We start from the raw sequence: 26,977 nt of genomic DNA, 5'->3' as shown, positions 1-26,977 counted from the left end.
TCCTAGCCTCTTGGATCCATTTAACCAAGAGCTCCCTCTTTCTCTGCTTTAGGTTGGCATAGTGATGCCTGACCTGCTCAACAGTTCAAGGTATGCCAGTGGCACTGCTGAGGTCATGGGCAAGATGGTCCCAGGCTACCACTTTATATTGGAAACCCTCGTACTGGCCCTGCAGTAGTCTTTGGTCATGGTCTTTAACAAGGAATCCTGCCATGACTGTGGACTCCTGGATGCCCCAGCACTGCACTCAAAAGCACACTCTCTCTCCCATACCAGTCATAGTGCCTACAGGAGGAAGCTGCAACCAGTTATGAGATGTATTCCCACCTGTTGGGTTTAAATAGATCCGATTTCCCACATCTTTTTATGATTGGACAGTTTTGAAAATGCTAAGCTATGGGAAAACCTGCTTGACTAAGGTTGGCATTGCTTAAAGGGGTATACCAATGAGAAAACTGATTTAGCTGGCCTACACATTGCTTACATCTAGTAAGCAAATCTTAATGTTGCTTAAATTTTAATTTGCATACTATTTGCTGTTTGGCATTGATTTATTATTCATTACATGTTATATATGTGTTTGGTATCCATGACTCATGTGTACATACACTCTATGGGGTCATTGTGTTTATTAGGGGATTTCAACACTTTATCACAATGACACCTCACATCTGCACTTAATTCAGTACTCCAGTTTGCATATTTATGTTATGTAGTAGGTTATACAACATAAAACTGTATATACATTTCTTTCACATGTTAAGTTTAATATTCCTATAGTGAGGATATGTTTGGTGATACCTCAGTCTTATGTAATGTTGTGATGGCTTAGTGGTTAACTACGGTGAGTCTAGTGTACAGGGTCCTGGGTTCAAGAACTGCAAGGGCTGTTTATTTTGTTTCTGGCCAGAACTGCAGCTGTTGCATACAGAGTGATTAAGGCACTTTTAAGCAATTGTAAGCAGGTTTGCGTGGGTTTGCGTGAAGGTAAGCAATGCGAACTTCTGGTTAAATATGCTTACAGAGAGTTAGCTTCAACACTGCTTAACCTGTGTGCACATTGCTTACCCCCATGCAAATAGGCTTAAACTTGGGGGATGTTGCTGGGTGTATGCAGCCACCTATGAGAGGTCTCATTCATTGTTATGTCTAAACTGCTGTTCTTGATTGCAGGGGTGTGTATATTCTGAGAGCTCTGCTCTCAGATATGCCCCCTGCACTTGTACATGCTCCATGTCCATTTAGGAGCTCAGGCAGCATGCCTTCATTAATATGCATGGTGTGCTGCCGTGCTGCTCCTAAGTGGCCGCTTCCATGTAGGACTAAGCTAGTCCTGCACAGAAGACTAGTGAATCCGGGCGAATGTTGTAAAATGTGAAGGTCATGAAACATAATCCTAGATTTTTAAGTCAGTATTCTGCTACTTGTTTTCATAAATACGTGATAAATTTATTATATATTACTTCTCAGATGTACATTAGCAAAACCTATAAAACAGCCAGCTCTCAGGAGGTGCACTGTATGTAACACAAAACACAAGGAAAGAAACTACTTTTCCCCAAAAAATACCATGAAAAGAAAAACATATTTTAAAACTTTTAAAATCATATATCAAAAAGTCAAGTAAATCCAAATATGGAGGCTTTTTGCTAAACTCAATATTACCCTTTACCACAGAAATTATAGAGAAATAATGGACCTTCAAATAGTGAGATCACAATATCCCTGCTGGTCCCTTATTTCCCTGTTTATCAGATGCTCAAACTGACTTGTGCCGAAACTGGTAAAGCCGATATAAAAACATTGACAATCACAATTTCAGGAGCAAAGGATTTGGAACTTCCAGACCTGTCCTCTCTTCTTGACTCATGTTAGCACTTGTTGCTGGGTCTGGAGAGTTAGGGACATTTGGGATTTGGTGTGTTAAGCTGTTATGGGCTCCCAGCATTGTGAGTGTTGATGTTATGTTGGTGTTACCAATTTCAGTACAAATCACTCTGAACATGTGGCAGAAAACCTATACATAAATATAGACACACACATAGATATATAGTAAGACAGAGAGAGAGATGAGCTCTAGTCCACATCTCAATACAAATTCATTTGTGCATCACAAGCAAAAGAAAAAGTTAAACATCTGCACATTAGAATTTGCTGAACTTAAAACAGGTTACAAAAATATATTCCATTTTAAAATCATCTGTTGCCAGTGAACATGAGGGTGTTGGGAAGAACACCTCTTAATGTACAAATATTACTTTATTTATGTTAATCCACTCCCTCATCAAGACATGGATATTGAGACAATTAAATTCATTTGATTGTTCCTTTATTGCATATTGTACATGATTTTTATAAAACATTTGACAAATGATGCTAAAACATTTTACAAAAAAGCTTATTTACTTATTATTCACATTCCTATTGTGTACAAGAAAGTATATTCCCCGTATATAAAATATATTCCCTTTACTTAAAAATAAAGGTATGTCAGCAAAATTAAGGCAAGATGACACCCATTTAAAAACAGCTGTCAATATGCATAGAAAACATAAATGTAGCAACCAACAAATCATAATCCTACATAACTTTCTTCCATGGTTTAGACACACACACACACACACACACACACACACACACACACACACACACACACACACACACACACACACACACAATCCCATATGCAAAGGCATGAACAGGCACACAAAAAGAAAATAAAAACACAGGCACATACTTGTTGTCATTGCATTAGGTTTCTGTGAACTTCTTAGGATTTCAAGAGGTATCTTTTCAAACATTTTGGTTGTTCTAGATGAGGCACCTTAAGGTGATCTTAATTTGAAATAAAAAAGTACAGCAATATTAATTACCAGGGTATAAAGACAGAACTCTTGATGATCCCTGTTATGGCACAAAATGGCTTCTGTTATGGCCCATGAAATATTTTTAATAAAGCAGCAGTTATATCACCAAAAACCTATATTCAAATAAAATACTAAAATACCAGCACACCACATCAACTCTACCTTTTGGGATGTGCTGTGTTTTTCAACTTTAGTCCTTTGTTCATCACAGCTGTAACACTTACTAAATATAAAACTGATATTTGTAAGCTACGTGTGCTAGCCAATTTTATTTCTTGATTAAAATACAAAATGTTAAAGCATTTATAATATATCTGCATTCTGAAAGAGCTAAAATATTTTTTCCACAAAAAAGCATGAACTTTAAAATGGTCCATTTGGATCAGTGCTCTACCCCAGACAACAAATTAAAAAAAAAGACTATTTAACAATGACAAAAGACAATGTCAGTGCTGTCATAAACTGTTTTCTTTGAAATAGAAATGTAATAGTACATAAACAGTTACTGTACTACCCATATCCTCACCTTCAGCAAATGTTAGACATACTAATGTCTCTTAAAGAAGAAACGCATTTAGACATATATCATGCTGTAGGCTGATGTATGTCAATTTTTCCTAATGTCACCAATAACAAAGAAGGATGAGCTTTAAAACTTACTTTTTAACAGTCATGGTGTACCTAATGTGCTCTTAGAAATACTTCTTTTTCTCAGCATATACAACTTTAAACTACTTTTAGGTAACTGAATTACTTTATGTATGCTATGGTAAAGTAATCAAAAATTTGGTAAACACCTTAATGTAATTACTTCATTGAACTATACTGCATTTTTCTTAGAGTAAGTTTAACCTCTAATACATAATTCCAGGTGCTAGATTTTGAGCAGTCAGCAATGTGACATCTGAATTACTTGGGAAGAAGAGACATTTCCAGAAAGCCAAGGCTCACCTCTCCTAGAGAGAATGAGATGACAACGTCCTCTTGTAGGGTCACTAACTGAGAGGTGCTGGGGAAGTACACATACTGCTCTGAAGATGTGCCAGACATGAGCCTACCATGAACTAAACAGCACTCTAAAAGAGATTAGGGGCTCAGCATACACTACCATTCCAAATTTAGATGACTCCGCCAGGGAATTCTGATTGGCATTCTGTAACTCTTCCACAGCAGAGCACAAGCAGACTGAAACTGACAAGACAAACTGATCTAAACAAAGACAGTCATGCTCTGTCACTGCAGGACAGTATGGAATAGTTCAGTAGATCATCCCAGCACCTTGAAGCAGTGCCACAAAAATCAATTTTATGAGGTATTTATGTAAAAAAATGCATCCTTGGCAATCAGAACCCACAGACACACAGGCTACTTTTTTGTAACTGGGAAATTTGACTAAGCTAAAGGCATAAAACTCCTTGAATCCTTAAACTGTTTTTCCCTTTAAGCAGGAACCTACAAGATTTCAGTGAGGTTATAAAGCTATAAGCAGAAACTAAGTATTTATCTAACAGAAGTCCCAACTTCAGCTGGAATCTTTTACAACAAAAAACACTTGGCAACAAGTTCACATAATCTGAAAAAAAATACTCATTGCTTTAGAACAACTGATCATAGCAATGCCGAATAGTAAACCTAGCAAAAACAACTTGATTTTGCAACAGAAGAGTTTTGCTAAGCTTCACTAGAGAAAATGAAAATATCAGGAAACAATGGAAAATTATGACAGGGATTGACTGTTATACAGTCATGAAGGTGATTAAATTAAGCTAGGATTGCATGAGGTGCACTGATATTTGCCTTTCTTCTGTGTTTTCTTTCAGTATTTTCTACCAGTTCTACTCAGTGTGGCATGATTTGTCCAGCTAACCTAATTTCCTAAAGATCCACAGTAATATACTTTTCTAAGGTGCAGGTCAAAACCAGTGGGCTATGGCTGACCAGGTTTGCAGATGACTGCAAGCTGGGTGCTGTCATCAATTCCCCTAGTGATGTGGACATTCTTCAAGAGGGTCACACTGAGACAAATGGCTGGTGCCAGAAACATAGCCTCAAGCTGAATACCAAAAAATGCATGATTGCATGATGATCCCCTTTGGGGAGAGTGAAGTCCCCACAAATTATCACATTGTTAAGAATGTCCTAAGCACGCAATCGATTGTGAGGGACTTGGGCACCCAGGTTGATAGCAAACTGACTTTTGCCCACCATATTGCCTCCATTGTATGGAAAGCTTTCTACATGGTCCACCTCATGAGTAAGGGTATCTCATCCAGGAATAGGTGGTCTTAACATCCCTGTATTCTTCCCTTATGAGACCCATTACTGAGTACAATGCCCCTTTCGGTATGTACCTCACAAAGTACATGCAGCAGCTGGAGAGACCACAGAGATTCCACACCAAGAGAATCCAGGGCTTCAAACATCTACACTACACAGATAGACTAAAGGCCCTAACTACTACTCAGTCTCCTACAGACTCCTCAGAGGTGACCTCTGTCTGCCATACAAAGCAATATCAAACTCTGTCTCGATGGGACTGCTGCATATCCGCAAGTCAAGCTCCACCCAAGTAACCTGCATGTGTGGCCTCACCCTGGTCTGTGACATCAACAGGACTTGTTGGTGGCACAGATTTTTGTCCCAGAGACTCCCCTTTTATGGAACAGACTCCCTCTCCACATCAAACAGAAGTACCTCATTAACTATTTTTAAGCACAACCTGGATAACTGGATGGGGAACAAAATATTCTCCCCTGGGGTTCCACCTGTGTCCCTGCTGGATAGTGGCATAGGGTGCCTACTTGTTGGAACATGGGCTAAATTCTTGGCTAGGCTTGTAGAGCCCTCAGGGCCAATAGCCTAGTAAGTTCCTATGATCCTATGACAGCAGCAGAAGCTTTGTACTTCCTTAATAAGAATGTTATCCTGACAACACTGCAATCTGGCAGCAAGATCAGCTTCTATACAGTGATATTCAACATACTTAAAGGGACAAGACTGCTAAGCAAAAGGCAAAGGGTTCAGTATGCCAATATGTCACTCCTACTGAAACCATTTAATCCAACGAGTATAAAGCAAACTTTAGTAGAGCATGACATACCTCCAACTGAAAACCTGACAGCAAGATTAATTGTATTAAAAGTCAGAGGCCTTAAAAATAGATAAACTTTATTAAGATCCAAAGATGATGGCAATATTAGTCACCCCTAAATGTAAAATGCCTTACTTGCCTCCAAATAAATGTAGTGTACAACCACTGTACTTTTTCTTTCACATACTGAATGAAAAAGAGAATTTTTGTGGGTGAAATATGAAAATATATATCACTAAGACTCCTTTATGCTTCACTAAAATAATGCAGTACAACTGCATGACAACTGTGCTTTGGTCAGACATTTGCAGTCTCTTTAGTTCTTACTGGCTTTGCTCAATAGTAACTCAGGACAGTGTACAACCTACAACAGAATTCAGCATAGAGCTTTGTTGAGTAGGCAATTAAAAAAAAACAACTTGTCAGTGATGTTCAGAAAATGTTAAACAATAACTCATATGACTATGCTATCTGGGGTGTAGCAGTCCTGTCCTGGCTGTGTATATATGGCTGTGCTGCAATCACTGTAGCCTTTACAGTGACCTATACTACATATTTATGCATCATATAAAAAGTCTGTCACAAGATACAGAACGAGTTCTTAGCTGTCTGGTAAAGTTAGTGTGAAAAATGCAAGTATATTCCTATAACGGACTACGCCATGGGAGGTGTGTCATTAGTTGACAAATGCTTTAGTTAAAAAAGAAATGAAATATTCATAACTGAAACACTGGAAGACAAGGGAAGAATTAACAGCATAAAGGCATTTAAATACTGATGAGAAGTATGCTTCAGCAATAAACAAACAGAAAATGTATCAAAATGACTTTCCAGAGAAGACCACGAGAAACAACAGAACTTAACGGCAGGGAAACAATTAGTGATGAGGGTGGTACCAGCACACCTGCATACTCCCTAATTGTTAAGTTTGCATTTTGTTTTCCTCACAGTTATTTATGGTTTGGTTTTCTGTAACTTTTATTTCAGATACAAATGCAAAATGCAAACAAGTACTGCATAAAATGCAGTGCAGAATTGTCCTTGCATCTAATTTTTTTTAAAGAGTCTAACTTTAGGGTACTGTTCTATTCATAAGGATAACTATTCCATACAACTATAGCCAATTATATGCATTTGTTATAAAGTGCAAATGATAATGATTTGGTAAAAATAATATTCCTGAGGAGCTAACAGTGCAGCTCTTCCTATGTTATTTTCAGAGGAAATGGTGTGCTTCTCTCCTTTCTCCTTGCCAGTTTTTGCTGTCGCATCACTTTAGTTCCTTAGCCCTACAGCCAGAGAGATTCTCAGTCTCTGTAGGTAATAGGTAGGTTAACAGCGACCTAATACCAGTCTATATATCACAGCAGCTTCTTCGTGTTGTTACTTGTTTTCATCCACTGAGCTGCTCTCTGGAATTTTTTCCTCCGAACAACTTCTTTCAGAGATTTTGTCCTGCTGCTCCATGTCCAAAAAGCGTTCAACAACACACTGAGCTGTTAGTCGTGCTTCTGGATCGTGATCCCAGCATTCAGAAATGATTTCGCAAACTTTTTGCATGCCCTAAAACGTGAAACAAAGCTCTGAATCAGAAATGTACTTATTTACATTTGTTAACCAAAGTGAACTGGCCCAAGGACTCTTTGCCTTTAAGACAGTACAATAAAATGAGACACATCGAAAACGGAATTTTAACACTGACAAACATATGGTAAAAATATATACATTGCATTAATTCTAGCTTTGCAAGCAGCACATGAAGCAGTGCAATAACATTATCAGAAACATAATCACATTCAGTAAAAAAACATTTACTTGCAACATGTTCAGCATGCAATTTTCCTATTAACATGGCCCAACTCCTGCAATAACAACTAAAAATTACATCATCAGAAGGGAGGAGAAAGCATACCTCTTAACCTCTTAGAGCAAGAAATCTGGAGAAAGCCACAATATAATTGAGGACAAAGGCTTAAAATCAGGGATGGCTTTTAAGTATTGTTCTTATAAAATGGAATAACAGAATTTGCATTAATATGTATATTCAGACGTATAAGATGTCTGAAACTCAGATTTATATTGTAATTTAATGACTTCAGTCTTTAATGATACCAGAAAACTAAAAAAAATTAGGAGGACCATTCCAAAGGCATGAGGCAAAATTTGGAAAATGTGCAAAATGTTATGGAAATTTAAGATATATATGGGAAGAATTTAGACATGGAAGGTAACTTATGCAGGTGCAGAATTTAAGCCAGCAGAAAATAAAATGTAACAGTCAATACCTGAGGTGGGGGTCATGGGAAATGCAGTGAATATACAATTAATCCAATCACCTGCAGGGGGAGTAAAACTCGCAGCCTTCTGATTTTCTGGCACCAGAGGCAGGTAGTATGCTATCTGTCCAATCACTGGCACTGTAATTACTATATAAGTGTGGCTGTTCCTCTGTAACTATAACAGGGCAAGTATGTTTCTGCCACACAGTTTATCCTGAATCACTGTTCCATTTCATAGGATCATAGAATGTTACCAGGCTATTGACCCTGAGGCCCTTACAAGCCTAGTCAAGAATTTAACCCATGTTCCAACAAGTCAGCACCTGATGCTGATATCCAGCAGGGATACAGGTGGAATCCCAGAGATGTATTTTCTGTTCCCCATCCAGTTATCCAGGTTGCTCTTAAAAAGGGTTAATGAGGTACTCTGCTTGATGTAGAGAGGGAGTCTATTCTACAGAAGAGGGAATCTCTGGGACAGAAATCTGTCCCGCCAACAAGTCCTATTGATGTCATAGACCAGGTTGAGGTTGTGCATTTGGGTTACTCGAGTGGAGCTTGACTTGCAGATATGCAGCAGTCCCATCAAGGTGGGGGTCTGAGATTGCTTTGTATGGCAGACAGAGGTCACCTCTGAGGAGTCTGTATGAGACTGAGTAGAGGGACAGGGCTTTTGGCTTATCTGTGTAGGGTAGATGTTTGAGGCCCTGGAGTCTCCTGGTTAGGAACCTCTGTGGTGTTTCCAGCTGCTGCATGTGCTTTGTGAGGTACATGCTGAAAGGAGCATTGCACTCAAAAATGGATCTTATAATAGAAAAATACAGGGATGTTATGACCTCCTTCTTCCTGGATGAGATACCCTTACTAATGAGGTGGGCCATGTAGAAAGCTTTCCATACAACAGAGACAATATGATGGTCAAAAGTCAGTTTGCTATCAACCTGGGTGCCCAAGTCCCTAATGACTGATTGGGTGCTTAGGACCTTATTATTAATAAGATAATTTGTGGGGACATCACTCTCCCCAAAGGGAATGAGGATACCTTTTTTGGCATTCAGTTTGAGGCCATGTGTCTGGCACCAGTCATTTGTTTGGGTGAGACCCTCTTGAAGGATGTCCACATCACTAGGGGAATTGATGACAGCACCAAGCTTGCAGTCATTAGCAAACATGGTAATCCATAGCCCACTGGTTTTGGTCTGCATGTCAGAAAAGAATATCCCAAACAACAGAGACCACAAGACCAAACCCTGGGGAACACTGCGTGTTACACATCTACTGCTTGAGATGATTTCCCCTATTTTGACTAGGTGGGTTCTATCACTGAGGGAGTTTGTTACCCATCTGGTAACATATGGATTGATGCCTAATTGAGAGACTTTATCTATTATACCTGCACGGGGAACAGTATCACAAGCTTTGGCCAGGTCAAGGTATGTGGTGTGCACCATCTTCCCCTCATCCGTGGCTTTGGTGACTTTCTCAAAGAAGTCAACCAAATTTAACAGGCTTGACCTCCCCTTGATGAAACCAAATTGTGTAGGATTAAGTGTTTGGAGGTTGCCCATGTCCTTGTTAATGAGGTCCATGATAATCCATTCCATGGCCTTGCAGATCAGACTAGTTAGACTGATGAGTCTATAATTTACTCGATCGGTGAACTCTCCACCTTTGTGCAAAGGGATGACAGTGGCTGTCCTCCACTCAGCTAGGATAAAGCTAGTACTCAGGCTTTAGTTGAATAGGGTGCCTAATAGTGCTGCAAGTTCCTGCCTGAGTTCATGTAGGATGCAGCCTGGGATGTTATCGATCCCATGGAGGCTGTATTTTTTGCCTTTGAGAGGGCAGTGATGACTTGCTCCCTATTGATAAACAGATGGGGCAGCAGGTGCTGGGGATGTCCTGATTTACTGTTGGGAGGGGGGGGGCAGAGGGGTGAAGTTTTCACTGAGCCTGTCTGCCAGCAGGGTGGCTATATCTATGACGTTTGGGTATGTGGTATTCTTGACCACTAGTTTTGAGCAGATCTGAGTGCTTCCTTTGAGATTACAGACATATGTGAAGAAGGCCTTATGATTGTCTTTAAATGTGGCCAGTTGGAACTCAAAGTTTGCACTGGTGGGTTTCACTAGTACTCTTTTTTTGTTTGTTTTGGCTAAGGAGAGATTGCTTCCAATTAGGCATCTACTCCTTCTTGGTCCTGGACAACAATCTTTTTCTTTTATTACAGAGTTTATTTATTGCAGATGTCCACCAGACAGGTTTAGTCTTCCTTGAGGAGGATGATCTTGTCCTGTCTGGTATTCCTGATTCCATGCAGCTATATATATGCTTGTATAGTACTTTGGTGAAGGTTTGGACTTAAGTGCCAGTTCCTATGGAGAAGGAGGGAGTTTTTATGTTTGACCCTAGCTGGTGGGGGGGGGGGGGGTCAGAGGAGATGGTGACTTCAAAAGTGACTGTTTTGTGGTCAGATCTTACCAGGGAGGATGATACTGTAGGGATGCTGCAGTGGTTACTCATGTTGGTTAATACCAAGTCCAAAATATTATCACCTCTTGTGGGGGTGTCGACCAGCTGGTCCAAGGCATTTGCATTGATGAAATCAAGGAATCTCTGTGGATTTGTGTTTTGACATGAGTAGTTCTACCAATCGAAGAGGTCCAGACAGGTGAGGTAGGCATCTTGAGTCAAAGTTGGGGGGGGCCTGTAGCTAGCTATGATTTAATTAAGGGTCTTGTCAATGGTTAACTGCACCTGGAGTGTCTCCTCTGCATCATACTGTTTGACCAGCTTGGAGGTGTGTATGTCTTTAATATATATTGCAACTCCACCTATTTTTGCCTTGCTGTCCATGATTTAGTGTCTGAATGTATGATAGGATGAGCAACTTGTATGGCTGAGGTGCTCTCCACAGCTTTGAACTAGGTTTCTATGACTGCACAAATGTCAGCATGTTCCAGGGTTAAGAATGCTTGCAATGAGTGCAGTTTCATGTTTAGACTCCTGGCGTTTAGCAGCATGACCTTTAATTTGCATTTTGATGAAATTTTCATGTTGGTAGTTTTAACCTCATGGCATTGCCTAGAAAAGGCACTATGGGGGAGGCAAAAGTCTTTGCCAGAAGCCCGAAGCCCAAGGGAGACAGATGCAGGCCATCTGTGGCAAGCATCATGGTCTGTTAATCATGTCTTCCTAGGCTGTCAGGTACTGGATCCCCTTGGAATGACACCAGAAACTAATTTGGGATTAAAGTCAGCACTTCTGATAAATGATGGTAGCATTTGAAAAAAAAGTACTTTTTTCATACAAAAACAAGTGCACATGAGGTGCAAAGGAACATAATGTAATGAAACTCAAAAAGCCACTATAAAGTTAAGAGGAAGCAGAGTTCACTCCTGATCCTATTCAAATGAAACTTAATCACTGGATGGGAAATTGAAAATTAACCCAGGTTTGTTCCCTATGTCTCTGACAGTTAGAAGTCAACAGTAAGTAAATTAATCCCCAACTAATGTACCCCCCCAATAATCATTAGCTACCTTCCTACTAACATACCCTACCATATATGTGTCTAAGAAACATGGGGACAAAATTGGGTTGAGTTGCACAGCTAGGCTTGTAAAGACTCTGTTGGTTGTTTACCTAGTGTAAATCCATGAACCTATAAGAAGACAAGAAAAGGAGATGACAGTTTGTGAGAAAAACAGCAACTAATGGCAAGTAGAAAACAGGATTCTGACACAAAACTTGGCTACAAGAGTTTCAGTGCTTAAACCTCATTTACTGTTATGCTAAACAAATTTCAGTCAGCGTGGAAGTGGGGAGCACAGAGTTCTTATCATTTGATGCATTTAACCTCTGAGAAGGCGGGAGCCACAAATGCTTTTTGGTGGTGGCGGGACAGATTCTAGCTTACAGTGTGAGGAGAAGAGCTGATAAATTCACAGCTCTTAGGGTGAAATACAAACTGAGCTAATATTCAATTGCTCAATTTATATTCCTTTTTTAGTGTGAACACCATTTACGCTTTGGAGTGGTACTTAGCTCTGGCATCCTGGAAAGGTCTACATATGGCCAACCTGAATGCAGGCTTATGTACAGGTGGTGTCATAACCAGACATCACTCCCAAGCAGAGTTTGAAAAACATCCATGGAGATCAGTGCTCCATCCCAGAAAATAAATACAAACACAAAAAACAGAGAGTATAAAATGCAGTTGACTTTACTTGAAGATGTTCCAGTCACAAAATGATTTGCGTAAATGGGGGTCTCTTTATCAGTTTAAATAATTGTGTGTCCAAATTCAAATGATTCTGTCCAAGAATACATAACCAAACAGCAAACGGTTAACATTTCCTCCTTTCTAAGTGAACTTGCAAAGGGTAAAAACCATTTGACAACTAGTTATTAAAGAATGGACGAGCTTCAGTAGATCACCATACAATCCATCTTAAAACTGCAAGACTCACATGATGAGATCAAGGATTTAAAAAATTAATCCAGAAGAAGAGATGACGGCATATATTAAACATCTTCTTCATCATATGACTGAACAAATTATCTGAAGCAACCTAACATTCAATGCATGCACTGATCTATACCTATAAATCATTAGATCCTAAAGGATGTTCTAGATGTTTCATTTTTTTTCATACAGGCCTTCAGAAATAAGAAAAAACATTTTCAATGTCCATGGGTTAAAATGACTTTCTTCATGGAATTTTTACAACATGCACACAACACAATTATTCCACTTAATAAAGCAATATGTATTTTAAGAATTCACCTTCTTTTTACCATGACAAAGCTAAAGCAAAAAGAATGGTAACTATGCCTACATATGCAAACCTCTGTGTAGGTGATGGGGAACGACTGATCTAACTCTGTCCCAGTTGTGTACTATGTTAGCCTACTACACTGTCTGGCTCCATGTAAGAATTGGTTTTAGCCTTTGATATGGATTCTGAGATTTACTTAAAACTGATTTAGTTCAACTGAGGTCAATAATGTGGGTAGATAGAATGTAGATGGAAACTCTGAACATATCCATTTTTGGTGCTGACTTTAGTGAGTGCTTGAACCAGTCACCCTCGGGAACACAGGTTGAACCATACCTCTCAACCTGGAAACATCAAAAATCTGGACAAAGGCCCATGAAAAATAGGTACAAATTATGCTGATTGACATGAAATTTGCATACATAATTATGTAACCACACCCATTTCAATGGAATTGTGGGGTACCAACTTTCAAGCGCAAACTGAACAACAGACAACCAAAATATGTCCCCAACCCAGACCCTGAAGTAAATTTTTTTTTTAAATGTGCAGCAATGATGTTCACTGGGAAGTGGGAAGAAAGAAGATGATGAACCTTAGGATTTTGTTTTTGGTGACTTGCAGTATGTGGGTTTTGTGGTAAAAGTAGGGCATTTAACGTAGGCAATATTCTAATCTTAGCAAAAGAATATTACAGTTTGCTAGGATCTCCAAAAGATATTCTCCATGGACTACCGAACAGTGGCACAGCTTGAGTTTATGCCGCCCGGCTGATTTGCCAGAAAACTACAAATTTTAAGAGGAACAGACCAAAAGCATGAGCCAAGCATTCTGTAAAATTTGGACAGTTGCAAACTATGGTTAACTCCTTGAATCACAAGGGGGTGGTGGTATGGGTAGAGAGTTTTTTTTTTCAAAAAACTTTTTATTGAATTATTAATATGCATATTTACAATACAACAAGAACACAATAACCATAATGAACATTGGATATAAGAGCATGGAAGTTCAATTATAAATGCAAGACTATAACAATGTAAATGCAAGAACTCCAAACAGGACAAATATAACATAACTATATACAAAGTATGAATATGTTAAACCAGAGACAACAAAGTATATAAGCCTGTATATAAAAGAGTATGCATGTAAATGTAAGTGAGAGAGAGCTAGGTTAATAAAACTATAAAAATGACAGAGATTATTAAACACTATCCAAGATGTATAATACCTTTTCTAAGACTTTATTGTTAAGAGCTAACTTCTTTGGACTCTTCACCAGTAATTTCTGAGCTGAAATATAAGAGTCGGCTAAGGTTCTAAAGTTATTCCAATTTAGTTTGGTGTGGTCTAACCAATTTTTAGTAATATAAAACTTAATGAGTGAACAAATATAAACTAACACATGTGTATCAAATTTTGATAGATGAATAATAGGAATATGAAGAATCGCTAATTCCCAGGATAGTGTGGATTTTTGGTATCCCATTTTTTGTAATCTGATTTTAAGGGAGGTCCAAAGTTTATGTGAGTGCTGACAGGACCACAAAATATGTAAAAGATCCGCATTAAAAGAAGAACAGCAAGAACATGAGGAGGGAATTCTGGAGTCAAACGTGTTAAGTTTGGAAGGAGTATGATATGCATTATTAAATATCATTAACTGGGTATAAAAAAGCTTCTTGAATGGGGAATAGTCTAAAGTATCCTTGATGGCTGAAAGTTTCTGAGTTAAAGACAAATGGACATTCTGTTTATCCCAATAATCAGAAAATAGACAAGTATTATTATGTATTATCTGATTAATCAGATTATAAGATTTAGATAACATCTTCTGTGGTAATGTTAGAGCTTGTATAACAGTGGTAAGATTTGTAAAATCATTTATACTTACTTTAATGTGAGCAAATTTCACAATGATGCTATCTCTCAATTGACGTAGTATAGTAATGTAATTAATATTTGCTTTCAGCTTTATCGTAGGTTAGTGAGAGATAAATCATTATATTGTAGCAAGTCCCACACAGTGAAACTTTGAATAAGTGGAAATTTAGAAAGATTAAAAGGTACATTATTAAACTGGATATTAGGATTTAAGTGTAAAGGTTGTGTTAGTTGAAAAATGCTATCTAGATTAATGAGTTTTATTAATTCTTGAAAATAATTGATCTTTTGTTTTAAGGGTTTGGAAATTTTCAGAATGTTAGCAGCTTCCTTAGATAGGAAAGGAAGAGCAATCGGGTTAATATTTTTACTTGAAATGTATTGATACCATAATTTGGTCCAAATGGGGTACTGCCTATACCTATCAGTTTTCGAGTTCACAATGGTGAGTAGTTTGTCAGCCGAAATAAAAGAGTGTGCTTGCTATGCTCAATACCTTTTAACTATGAATTAATTTTTGTGGACATTTCATTATATATACATACTTTTTATGAATTAAAGTATATAGGTTTGTTTATTTATTGTTTTACATATATTTTGTGTTCTGTATATACATACATAATTCATACAACATATACTATTTAGATGTACATATATATTGTTTATATACAATAACATTTTTTTAGTTTTATTTATAAAAATATTTTTTATCACATACATATATTCTTTAGGACTATTTAAAGGTGTCTAATTTAACAAAAGATTTACGAATGTAAGACTATTAAGTTTGAATTGTTTTTTAGATAGGGAACATTTCATCTTTTTCATGTTCATCATGTTTCACTGTATTTCACTTTATGGGAAGTCACAGAATTTCAATCATGAATTGTCACATGATGGAGGTAGGGTTATTTAAGTCCACCAATGGTTGTGTAGATTTTTGTTCTGAAGAAGCCTGGGATTGAACCTAGGGGAAAGCGCTTAACAACTTGTTCATTGTGCTGAATTTTATGAGTGGAACAAAGTACGTGAATTTTATTTTGCTGGCTGATTTCGTGGAATTTTATTGCTCCAGTGGGTTTTACATCCTCCTTGGAGTGTGTCGCTTGGTATCACTGGTCACACTGCTGGTTATTAATAAAGAAGTTACACCAACAGGTTTGCTCCTGAATATATGGGTGAATGGTACTGACATTTCTATGCAGTTTTTTCAGTGCTGGTAAAAGTCAGAGCTGAATGCAATAGTTCTCAATTGTTCCACTTGAAGGTGATTGGAGAAAATGTTGTCTAGATGTTGTGTAAGGTGAAGCCAATTTGCCATGGAAAAATCCCTAAAGGCAGTCTAATTTGGTGGTGTGGTGGTACCACTAAGTCTATAAGAGAAATGCATTACTTTGTGGTCTGATTTAACCAAGGATGAGGAGACATGGGATGGTGTACGGGCAGAGGCTAGTTTGATAAGGATCAGTTAAAGGATATTATTAGAACCTTTATTGGGGGGAGATTTATAGTTTGTTACAGCACATTGGGGTTAATAAAGTCTAGAAAATTGGGGTTAATAAAGTCTAGGAAACTCTCAGCATATCCATTTTTAGAGTTGCACGTATGCCAATCGATGCTTAAGGAATTGAAATCCCTTAGCAAGAAGGGATTTGGTTTAATATTTAATGCCATGATGAAGGGAAACTGATGGGGATCTATAGCCAGCAATGACATAACAGTTGGATTTGTTGAGGGTGATGTGAATCTATAGGAGCCCCTATTTAAGTCATGGGTAAAATGAGATGAGATGACACAAAGATATAAGTTACTTGTGAAAGAGATACAGGGCACCCTAAAAAATTCTAAAATGTCCAGCTCACACAACCAATAGACATTAAACAAGACTGGGGCACACTACCTGCAAGGATCTCTGCTACTATACATACTTACCTCAAGGTACCAGAAGTTGTCCCACATTTTTAACTTGTTTATAGACTCTGCTATTTTCTTAGCTGCTTTATTCATTTTGTTCATCATAATTAAAAAAAAATCTTCTAGTTCAAATACACCTTCATCTTTATCTGGGTTGCCCTGTCCACCGACTATGCTTTCAGTTGAGAGATTTTTCGCCTTTAACAAATGAACTCATCCTACAATCCCCAGCATTCCTTGCTGCTTTACACACCACACACTAATTCGGATTTTTGGCACTCACCTTTTGCCTTTCCCACATGTCCACACAATTCTGCTCTTGTGCTATATCAGTTCTCTGTCCACATACATGCCAGCCTCTCTTAACTTCAAGTGAAGGCATTAATGCAAATTCACTGTAGAGGTAGACATTCTATGGCACTGCTAGTTGCCACTGCTTCATGGTCAGTGACTGCTACATGACCTTTGATTTTAATGTCTGTAGCTGCCTTGTCATGGGACATTGCTTTCTAGACAAATCTCCATCACTGCACTCATGTTCTTGCGATACCTTAATGTCTCACATCATGCTCTATAGTCTACTGACAATACCAGGACCCATCTGCAGTCCATTAATTTATAGTGCTCCCTCTCTCCAGTCTTATACCTATTGCCTGTAAGACGTAATGTAACACAGCTCTGAAAATCCTTCCTATGTATTCTACTTCAGTAAATACTCTATGTGGGATATACTGTTCTTCTAAGGACTCATCACTGTGTCTGCAACTGAAGGTGATGTATCACTTAATGTATAGGCACGTAAGACATTTTTACATTTGTTCCTAGGCCACATATGGAAATGGGAAGTGTTTGCTAACAAACACCTGCTCTGCTAGTAAAACACAATGCTTCCAAAATAACAATTTTCACATCATGACCCTTGCATAAAATATTTTTGCTTTTTGGTCTGTATTGCTGTTTCAGACAGTACATGTTAAACTCTTGACTTATAAAAAGCTTTTGGCACAAGAGGCTGTAGTCTTCATACTACAGTAGGAAAAGGCACACCCAATACCTGAGAATTTTTTTCAGAAGCACATACTATTCATACACATCATAAAATCTAATTCCGTCTTACACATTGGACCCAACTGGCATAATATAATAATTAGCAGGAGGCATCCTACTTTCCACGTCAAAATATAAATGAGCTCTGACTTATCCAGAGTGGTGAAATATTTTTTTAAGGGAAATTTGCATATCTCCTATAATGCTTTGCTAAAGGGAGGATTGTAAATGCCTATGTACACATTTTTAAGCAAATACAAACATTCAAGTAGAGAAACCTCAGTCCATAGTGCAGTGTTGTCAGACTAGATTTACTTTCTTTAGGCACAGGCCTATTTACTGGAGAACAGGAGGTCCCTATTTAATCAAAGTCTTACCTCTGGATATGTCACAACAAGCCTTATCTGCAAAGCCATGAGGATCATAAATAAAGACATAGGAATTTGCAGACCTTGGATCCAACCCAGTTTGGCTTTGGCAGATCATGCCTTTTGGTTGACTTTAAACAGTCACCAAAGCCATTGATGAAAGGCAGTCCATACAGCCTACCTGGATCTGGGATACAATACGGGTATCATTGAAAAACTCAGCAGCTTAAATGTTAACCCATACATCACAAGATGGGTTGCAAACTGGGGGTCAGAGTTGCTGGCGCCATGTCAGACTCAAAGCCTGTCACAAGTGGGGTCCCACAGCTGGGCCCACTCTTGTTTGGCATCTACTGTACAAAGGAGGTTATGGCTGACAACCATAGTAGAAAACACATCTGACACAGATATCCTTCAGAAGGGTCTCGATAACTGGTGCCGACACCCATGTAGCTAAAGTAGTTAGGAAGACCTTCTACATTGCCCACCTTATCATGAAGGATTTCTCATCTAGATCAAGGGAGGTCATGGTCTCCCTTTTCATCACTCATCAGACCAATGATTGAGTACAATGCCCGAATGTATCTGACCCGACACTTGCAGCAGCTGGAGAGACCACAAAGTTCCTCACCAAAAGGATAAAGGGTCTCAAAAAGAACTCCAGCTCTATTCAGTCGCGCTCAGAGGTGACCTTTGCCTAACATACAAGGCCATGTCAAACCCAGATTTGATGAATATGCTTCACCTCAAAAATCTAGATCTACCAGAGCCACAAGTGCTGGAGGGATAGATTCATCACCCAAAGACTCCTATGCTGTGGAACAAAATCCCGTATATGTGAGGCAGAGCACCTCGCTGGCCTTGTTCAAGAGAAATCTTGACCAATGGATGGGAGATCGCAAATATACCCCAGGGATTACCTCAGTGTCACTGCTCGGCAGAGGCACAGCAAAATAATGGGTATAGTTCAGGGGTGGCGTAAGCCACAAAACGATGGGCTAGGCTTGTAAATGCCCTCGGGCAGATAGCCTAGTATGAACCTATGAACCTATGAACCTATGAAAAGATCCTTATATGAAGGTGCAGGTTTGTAGGACTTAGGTCAAATGTCAGGAGAAATATGATATCTCTTTACTTGGGCATTCCTGTTCACCTCTGCCATTAGTTTTAAATATAGTTGACTCACTCATTATTTCTGCCTAAACATCAGTTATTAGTTTGTGCCCACAGCTACTGAGGTTGGCTGGAATGTGAATGCGTGTTACTACAAATACAGGTGGTACAACTGGAATGTAAGTGCAGGTTGCCATAGATACAGAGAATACAGCTAGAATATAAAAGCATGTTACCACAGATGTAAGTGAAAGAGTTTTTTTCTTTTAACCATCAAGTAAAAATCTTCACTGTGTGCTTTAGAGAAACTGTACAAACATGAATGAACCTGCAATTCAGCACTACTGTTATGTAGCACTTTTATCTGTTCTCCAAACCCATCCTTTTGCAAAGTACTCATGCATGATATCCTTGGAGATAGCTCTGACAAATCAGTGTCAGGCACAGAATTCAATACTACACTGTCTTGTTGGCCAAAAATATCTCCCACGGTCTAATGCCACATTAAGTACATACTTCTGACCTCCATTTAAAACATCTCTGCTGTCATCCTAAGAGCCTTTTTTACAGAAAATTTCTACTTCATTAATATTCTCTTCAATTCATGTATCCATAATACCATTTCCACTTTATGCAACAAGTCTTCATTCAAGACATGCCTACATTACTTTACTTTTTTCAAATGCATCTCCTGACCACAACTCCCTTATTCCCACAAAAAAAAATCAAGCTATTCTTTAACATTTGCCATCAATAATTTGCTAGATTTGGGTCAGTAATTATCTTACCAATACTCTGTAGCAGAAAGGACAGGTTACATACATAGCTTATTTCAGAACTACATTAATGTTATAACAAGATGATCGGTGGCCCCTCTCCCCCTTAATATAATGTATGTTTATTGCATTGTTCTATGAATAGGCATTCTGGCAAGTGGACATACTGTGATTGAGCTCTATCCTGCAAACCAACATGTAAATAAAATAAAAATTAAAACATACTATAAATATGGATGGTACACCAGTACTTTTCTATTTGCCACCAGAAGCATAGCAAGAGTGGGGCAAATGGGCCAGATGCCCAGGAAGCAAAATGTTAGGTGACTCAATTGGCAGGCCTGGGTCATTCTTCATGGAATATGCAAGCAATAATGCCTAACAAGGTATGTATTAATGTGTAATTACTGCCCGCCCAGGGGTGTTATGTGGTGATGGAGGACCTCTACACCTCTGGAAGGACATTAATTACACAATAACACACAACCTGGACTTGATTATTTATTTTTTTAAGTACTATGTTATTTTTTTAATATATTTTTAATGTAAAATAGTTCCTCCGCCTACTGTTTCAAACTTGCTGTAGTGTATATATTAATGGTGTTGAAGGAAGCATTTTACATCAAATATATACAAAAAATAATATAGTGCTTAAAAAATAAGCAAGTGAAACACAGCAGTTTTACTTACAGCCATTGTTCTCTCCCATACACATGTACACAGTCTCTTCTGCTTTCACACACATACATATGCACACAGAGTCTCCTCTGCTTTCATACAAACATTCACTCACAGACTTGTGTCACCCTTTTTCTCAGTCACTCATAGTCTCCAGCTGCTTTCATATACACATTCAGTCTCACTCTCTTTCAATCTCACTCACAGGCAGTCTTCTCTGCTTACATACATGCATTCATTCACACATTACTCTTGCTTTCTCTCTCACTCTCTCCATCCATGTCTTTCTCTGTCTTACACACACACACAGACACACAGACACACACACACACACACACACACACACACACACACACACACACACTCGCACACATACACACACACACACACACACACACACACACACACACACACACACACACACACACACACACACACACACTCACAGTCTACCTGCTTTCATGCACCCATTCACACACACATGCAGACAGAAACACACAGACACATGATTGCTCTTTCTCTCTTATTTACATACATGCATACACTCTCACACACATGCTGCATTTTCTTTTTTTCCTCTTTTTATTTTACACTCACTAAACAGCAAAAGCACTGCTTAGCGAGTGTAAAATAATGTCTCGCTCACTCTCACTGATAGGCATGCATACACTCACACACAGCCATAAACACACAGGCACACACATACCTTTTTGTCTTCTTTTTTATATTTTACACTCGCTAAACAGTAAAAACATTGCTTAGCGAGCATAAAAAAATGATGGCCATTCCATTTCCTCAGTCTGAGTGCCACAGCAGCTTGATAAGCAGCCATAAAGTGGCGCACTCATTCTTCTCAGCGGGCATTACTTGTACATTAATACCCTGCTGGAAAATGCTCGTTCTCCAGTCAGGGTATTGATGTACAGTTTGCCCATTGTCTAATTATTTCTAAAAGCTGGTATTACATCTGCATTCAGAACTAAAGTACAGTAGCACTTTGTGCATGGCAAACACTGTTTCAGTTGCTTGCTAACTATGTAGCAAGCAGTTTGCTACAGTTTTAAACTTTTTTGTTGTTGTTGTTGTTGTTCCTAGGTCTCACTCTCTCTCTCTTTTTATTTTTGCACTACAACTTAAAGCTTAAAGTAGAGGCACTAGACTGGGGAATGGCACAAGGTGCATAAATAGCTAGCTTCACTTCTATTTGCCACTGCCTTTTACATCCTGAAAGATGCTGTCTTTTTATGTTTAATCCATACGCACTATTTATTTTTGAAATAGAAGCATTAACAGTATATATATATATATCACAGAGTATTTTTCGTTCAAAGACTGTTAACATAGAAGGCAAATGAGGATGAATAACTTGTAAATAAAGACAAACCTGATGATTTAGCCAAGTGGTTGGGACCTCTGGTCGCCCTCTGTCTCTCAAAACATTGTCTTTCATGCTCTCGACACAAGGATGCTCTCGTACTTTGGAGCCAAATGGAGGTTCATAGTCTTTCACATCTGTCAAGGAAAGCAATGGAGAGGTCCAATCAACCCTACAATTGTCTTAAAATATCTTACTCGTTTATAAAATGTATACCGTAAGGTACTCTTCATGCTCTGAACTCATTCGCTGATTATTGGTTTTGCTAAGTATGTGTGTTTGCAGCAAATGATGCTCTTTTACAGTCATAAACTGGGAGATTAAAACTGCTTTTACATTGAAAGATTAACACTGCATAAAATACACACTGAAAGATTAACACTGAGTAGAATAAATGTAGAGTTCTCCAATCATGCAGGATTATGGTGATAAATTACAACATTTTATATGAAAAGAGAAGTCAGGCTGCACCAGAAATATGATAAAGTTAAAGACTTTATCCACATGTTTTGTATCAACAGATATGACAGTTGGAAATACAGAGAAGGTGCTGCAAACTACCTTTCAAAAGGAAACATGGCATTAAATAAATCTGAAAAATAGCTGCTTAGGCTCACATTTCAAATTATCACTGTTATTCCAAACATTCAAGAAGAAACAACAAACAACCCCTTCTGCCAGCACTACAACAACACATTTCTGCTTCTCCTGACTGTGAAATCAGCCATGGTCATGGTGATTCCATGAAAATGTAATATGTAGGGTATAATCTGAATCTAATTTCTTAATACAATGCAACAGGCATGAAATTCATAAGATGTGGCATTGTTTTACTGACATTCAATGCACAAACATATCAAGTAAAATTGTGAGGGTTAATTCTGGTCTAGGAGCTAATAAGCTGGTATTTCATGTTTAAGAACAAAAACAGTGAACCCAATAAAACAAAAATGCAAACACTAAGCTACTCTAGTAAATTACCATATCTGTAATTACCTGTTTTCTTAAGTTTACCTGGCAAAACTAGCCTGCCTTACTTACGTTAAGATTCACCTTCCCTGCCAACTGTTTCCAGAACCACAGTGTCTTTCTCATTCAATTATTTTTGAATTGCCTTTTTGACAAATCATCTCTTATTGTTAAATTCAGGTTGCAATAAACAAAGATGCACACCCCAGCTTACAAAAGCTTGAGTTATTTACTTAGCAATACCCCAACTGACGACTGGGTGTGGGTATTGCAGGATTTAGCCACATGGGGGCAAACCCCAAGTGATTCAACAAAGCCAACTGTGGGTAAGTCCTGCAATGCAGACATCTAGGAGTGGGCTATTACTATTATATATTGACATTATTTAAGAAATTGCTTACTTTTCTTAAATAATGCCTTTGTATAATAGCACTTTAGTCTTCTATGTCTAGTTTCCAGACTTACTGATGTAGTGCACATGCATATGCTATGTACATTCACACACTTGCATAACACATCAGTACAGCTAGGAAGCTGGCACAGGAGAGATCATACCAATATCACTTTGTTTTGGTCTTTTTCACAGTAAGACACTGTCCGGTTCAATTCTCAGACAGAGCGTCTTCTGCGTGGAGACATGCATAAATGGGCGTACCTTCTTTGAAGTTGGTTCGTCTGGGCTGGCAACTCGGCACGTAAAAATCAACTGCCAATCATTAGCGGACTGGAGTTCCACTGTGGCGACCCCTAACCGGGAAAAGCCGAAAGACACAACAACAACATTTACACATTGGGAAAGTGTGGCAGCATTAATGGAATAATAAGGGACAAGGCAAATGAGAAAAGTGAGGGTCATTCTGTTAAAGTCTGGACAGGTGAAAAGCATTGCAATCTTTGATGGTAGTAGAACTGTACCTTTTAACTGTCCAGATTTTTCTTAATTTGCTATGTCCTCTTAAAATAGTTGATCATTTTTTAGCATATCTTAACAGAAAGTCTGGCCACTCAACAATACTTAAACAACTGGACATTTATCTATTGGGTTATGCTCAGCTTACAACAGACACACTGACTGGGGCGCCCAATCAGTGTACTCAGTTTTGAATAACAATGAGCTGTTATTGTATAACTTGTAACATATCATAAAATTGTTACTGCTGTACCAGTTTTAGACAAACTCCAGGTAAAAATTACAAGTACAAAAAGTATGCGAACTACTAATCTTTTGCCAAAAAGTCTCAGGTGAACAAAAGAATCTACTGCAAGAATGAACATAACTTTTACCAACGCAGAAGAAAAGAAAGGCATAATAGATTGTTCAATACCTCAGGTTTACTGAGCATTGTATTACAGTGCAAACATTCTGAAAAAGAAATATACCTTTTCTGATTATCCATTTCAGGTAACATGCTGGGCATCACAGTGGGGCTGTTAGGTTAGGTCCACTTTAATTGTCTAAGGAGGTAGCATACTGCAACCAAGTTAGCCATTTTATTAATCTCGTTTAACACTTTACTTACAGTGTGTTTGCTCACCATGATACATTCATTCATTCACTGTTTAATTACCTACATAATCAATAGCTGCAACTGCAAATACAACACAGCCACTAGTTAATATATCAAAAATCAGTTTTGTCTGTGTCAGGCCATCAGCACACTGCATGCATCTGCGTCAGGCCCATCAGCACACTACATGTAGACAGCTGGGGAGAATGAACTTCTGATCAACAACACAGTATCTGCAGAGTAATGTAAACATCTATCCTACGTCAAGACTGTATAAGTCATTATACAAGATGGGAAGCACAAACCAAGACAGTGTTGTTCATCAGGCCAATGTAGCAGAAAGCTCACTGGACAAAAACACTGCCGTCTTGTTTACTATGAATGGTATAAAACGTACTATTCATCCAGTTTAAGTTCATTCTCAAGGCGACAGGTGCTTTAAGATGTGTGCTTGAACCTTCAGCTTAACCTACAAAATTCACAAAGCTTTTGGCCAAACCATCACTTCAAAGTCAGAAAAGTATGTATACATCTTGAGATAATAGGATCTAAAATCCAAGTGAGTGCCACAGTAGAGGCTGCTGAAGGAACTGTTCTGCCCACACATATTATTACCCTATTAATACCCCAGAGACTCCTGTACAGTTGTAGTTCAGTATCAGAGACAGGGGGAGGAGGGAGCTATATGGCAAGCACAATCAGTAAGTCATCAGATCATAAGACTGTCTGCATAAGCTTTCCTGGGACAACTTCTCCCAGCTAGAGTTTCAAGTCTTAAGTTGCTCCAGCTTTGCAGTGATAAGAAAATCTGTCATCAATTGCAGAAAATCCACTAGCTAACCTGATGAATGATACACCAGGAAAAATCTGTAATATGTGCCTCCATCCATAATGCATTGAGATGAACAGGTAATTACCCACTGCACCTTGATCAGTTCATACCTGGACTGATAACCAACTGCCACCCCTCCACCGATCCTCCATGGTACAGTGTTCTGAACACTTTTAACAAGCAGAAAAGGCAGCTGCAAAATTAGGCTCCAAACTGCAATCCAGCAAGGACTTGCTTAAACAGGGTGGGTTCACAGAATTCAAATTCTGATTTAATATGCAAAGGCTTGGCATTAAAAAAAAAAAAACAATAGAAAGTGCTAAAAAAGAGTAGATGCCATCTACAAGTCAATAATGAAACTGATTTCATTTGTACAACAATAAAACTAGCAGCCAGCCATGTCCCACTGTGGTTTTACTGGACTGGCAGAAGATCATCCCACCCAGATATGAAAAAGTCACTCTCCTGCTTCTGCTGTTCCTAGCTTCTGAGACCTTGCAAAACCAAGACACAGGTATGAGAACAAAACAGTTGGACTAACCACTGGAAACTAAAGAAAGTAGATGGCATGACAGAGGGTTGCAGAATACCATCTTTCCATTTAAGGGATGGGCTATCTTCAATGATTACAGATGGAGTACAGCACAAAAAAAAATCACTAAATGCCTAGCCATAAAAAAATGAAAGGGCTGTACAATAGTACACAAATAAAAGCACATAAACTATTTAAAAAAGTAATTTTACAAAAGCTAATAAACCAACATTAGTTAAGTATAAGAATCAAAACAACAAAAAATGTTTTGCATGCTTTAAATACACTGGTAAAAACTGGGAACACGGAAATAAAATCACACACATCATTATATACCTAGCAGATACTATAATAAAGCAAGGAATAAGAAACTGATGATATAAATACAGTAAGGGAGACAAAAGAAAATTCCTTAATCTCTCTGATGCTGGATGATGGTCTAAAATGCTAAATGGAACATTCCTCCGAATATGGACAATTAAGAGGTCTTCACAACAGTCTTTAGCAAACCTCAAGCAGCACATCTATGGATTGCCAACACTGTAAAAGCACACAACTAAAGCATGCTGATGCAATATCTATATCTATAGCTATCTAGCTCTCTCTCTCTCTCTCTCTCTATATATATATATATATATATATATATATATATATATATATACAGATATAGATATGGGTCTACTTCTTATCACTGAATTCACATGCCAGTGAATCGCAGATAAATCTCACTATGCCGAAATGCCAGTTGGCCGAATTACAAATCTCCAACACAAAAACAACATAAAATCTAAAATTAAAAACACATTCTCCAATATTTTTGCAGAGGGGCAAGCCCCCCTGCACACCCATATGGGGGGCTAGCCTCCCACACCCTCTGCCAATTATATATACCAACTCAGAGATCACACTAAAGTGACAGCAAGGATATATTTTCATATCTTTACTGTAGTGTATCTACTAGCT

General features: G+C 38.3%; 2 protein-coding genes across 5 annotated transcripts in view; one reads left to right on the top strand and one right to left on the bottom strand.

The window, feature by feature from the left end:
* GADL1 (glutamate decarboxylase like 1) overlaps positions 1-26,977 on the top strand; it is a 1,864,133-nt gene that overhangs the window by 1,763,368 nt on the left and 73,788 nt on the right. The window lies entirely within an intron of this gene.
* Positions 5,637-26,977, bottom strand: part of TGFBR2 (transforming growth factor beta receptor 2) — a 470,063-nt gene continuing 448,722 nt past the window's right edge. For all 4 annotated transcript variants that reach the window (XM_044066662.1, XM_044066660.1, XM_044066661.1 and 1 more), the window contains 2 exons: positions 22,183-22,310; positions 5,637-7,521 (listed from right to left, as the gene is read on the bottom strand). In XM_044066662.1, coding sequence (XP_043922597.1) covers positions 7,342-7,521; positions 22,183-22,310 — 308 coding nt within the window. In that variant the 3' untranslated portion in view covers positions 5,637-7,341. The remainder of the gene's footprint in view (positions 7,522-22,182; positions 22,311-26,977) is intronic.

This window comes from Protopterus annectens, chromosome 3.part1 (assembly GCF_019279795.1).
Source record: "Protopterus annectens isolate FY-2018-M chromosome 3.part1, PAN1.0, whole genome shotgun sequence".
Lineage (NCBI taxonomy): Eukaryota > Metazoa > Chordata > Ceratodontiformes > Protopteridae > Protopterus > Protopterus annectens.
Note: the sequence above shows the minus strand (reverse complement) of the source record. Positions and strands in the feature narration are given on the sequence as shown.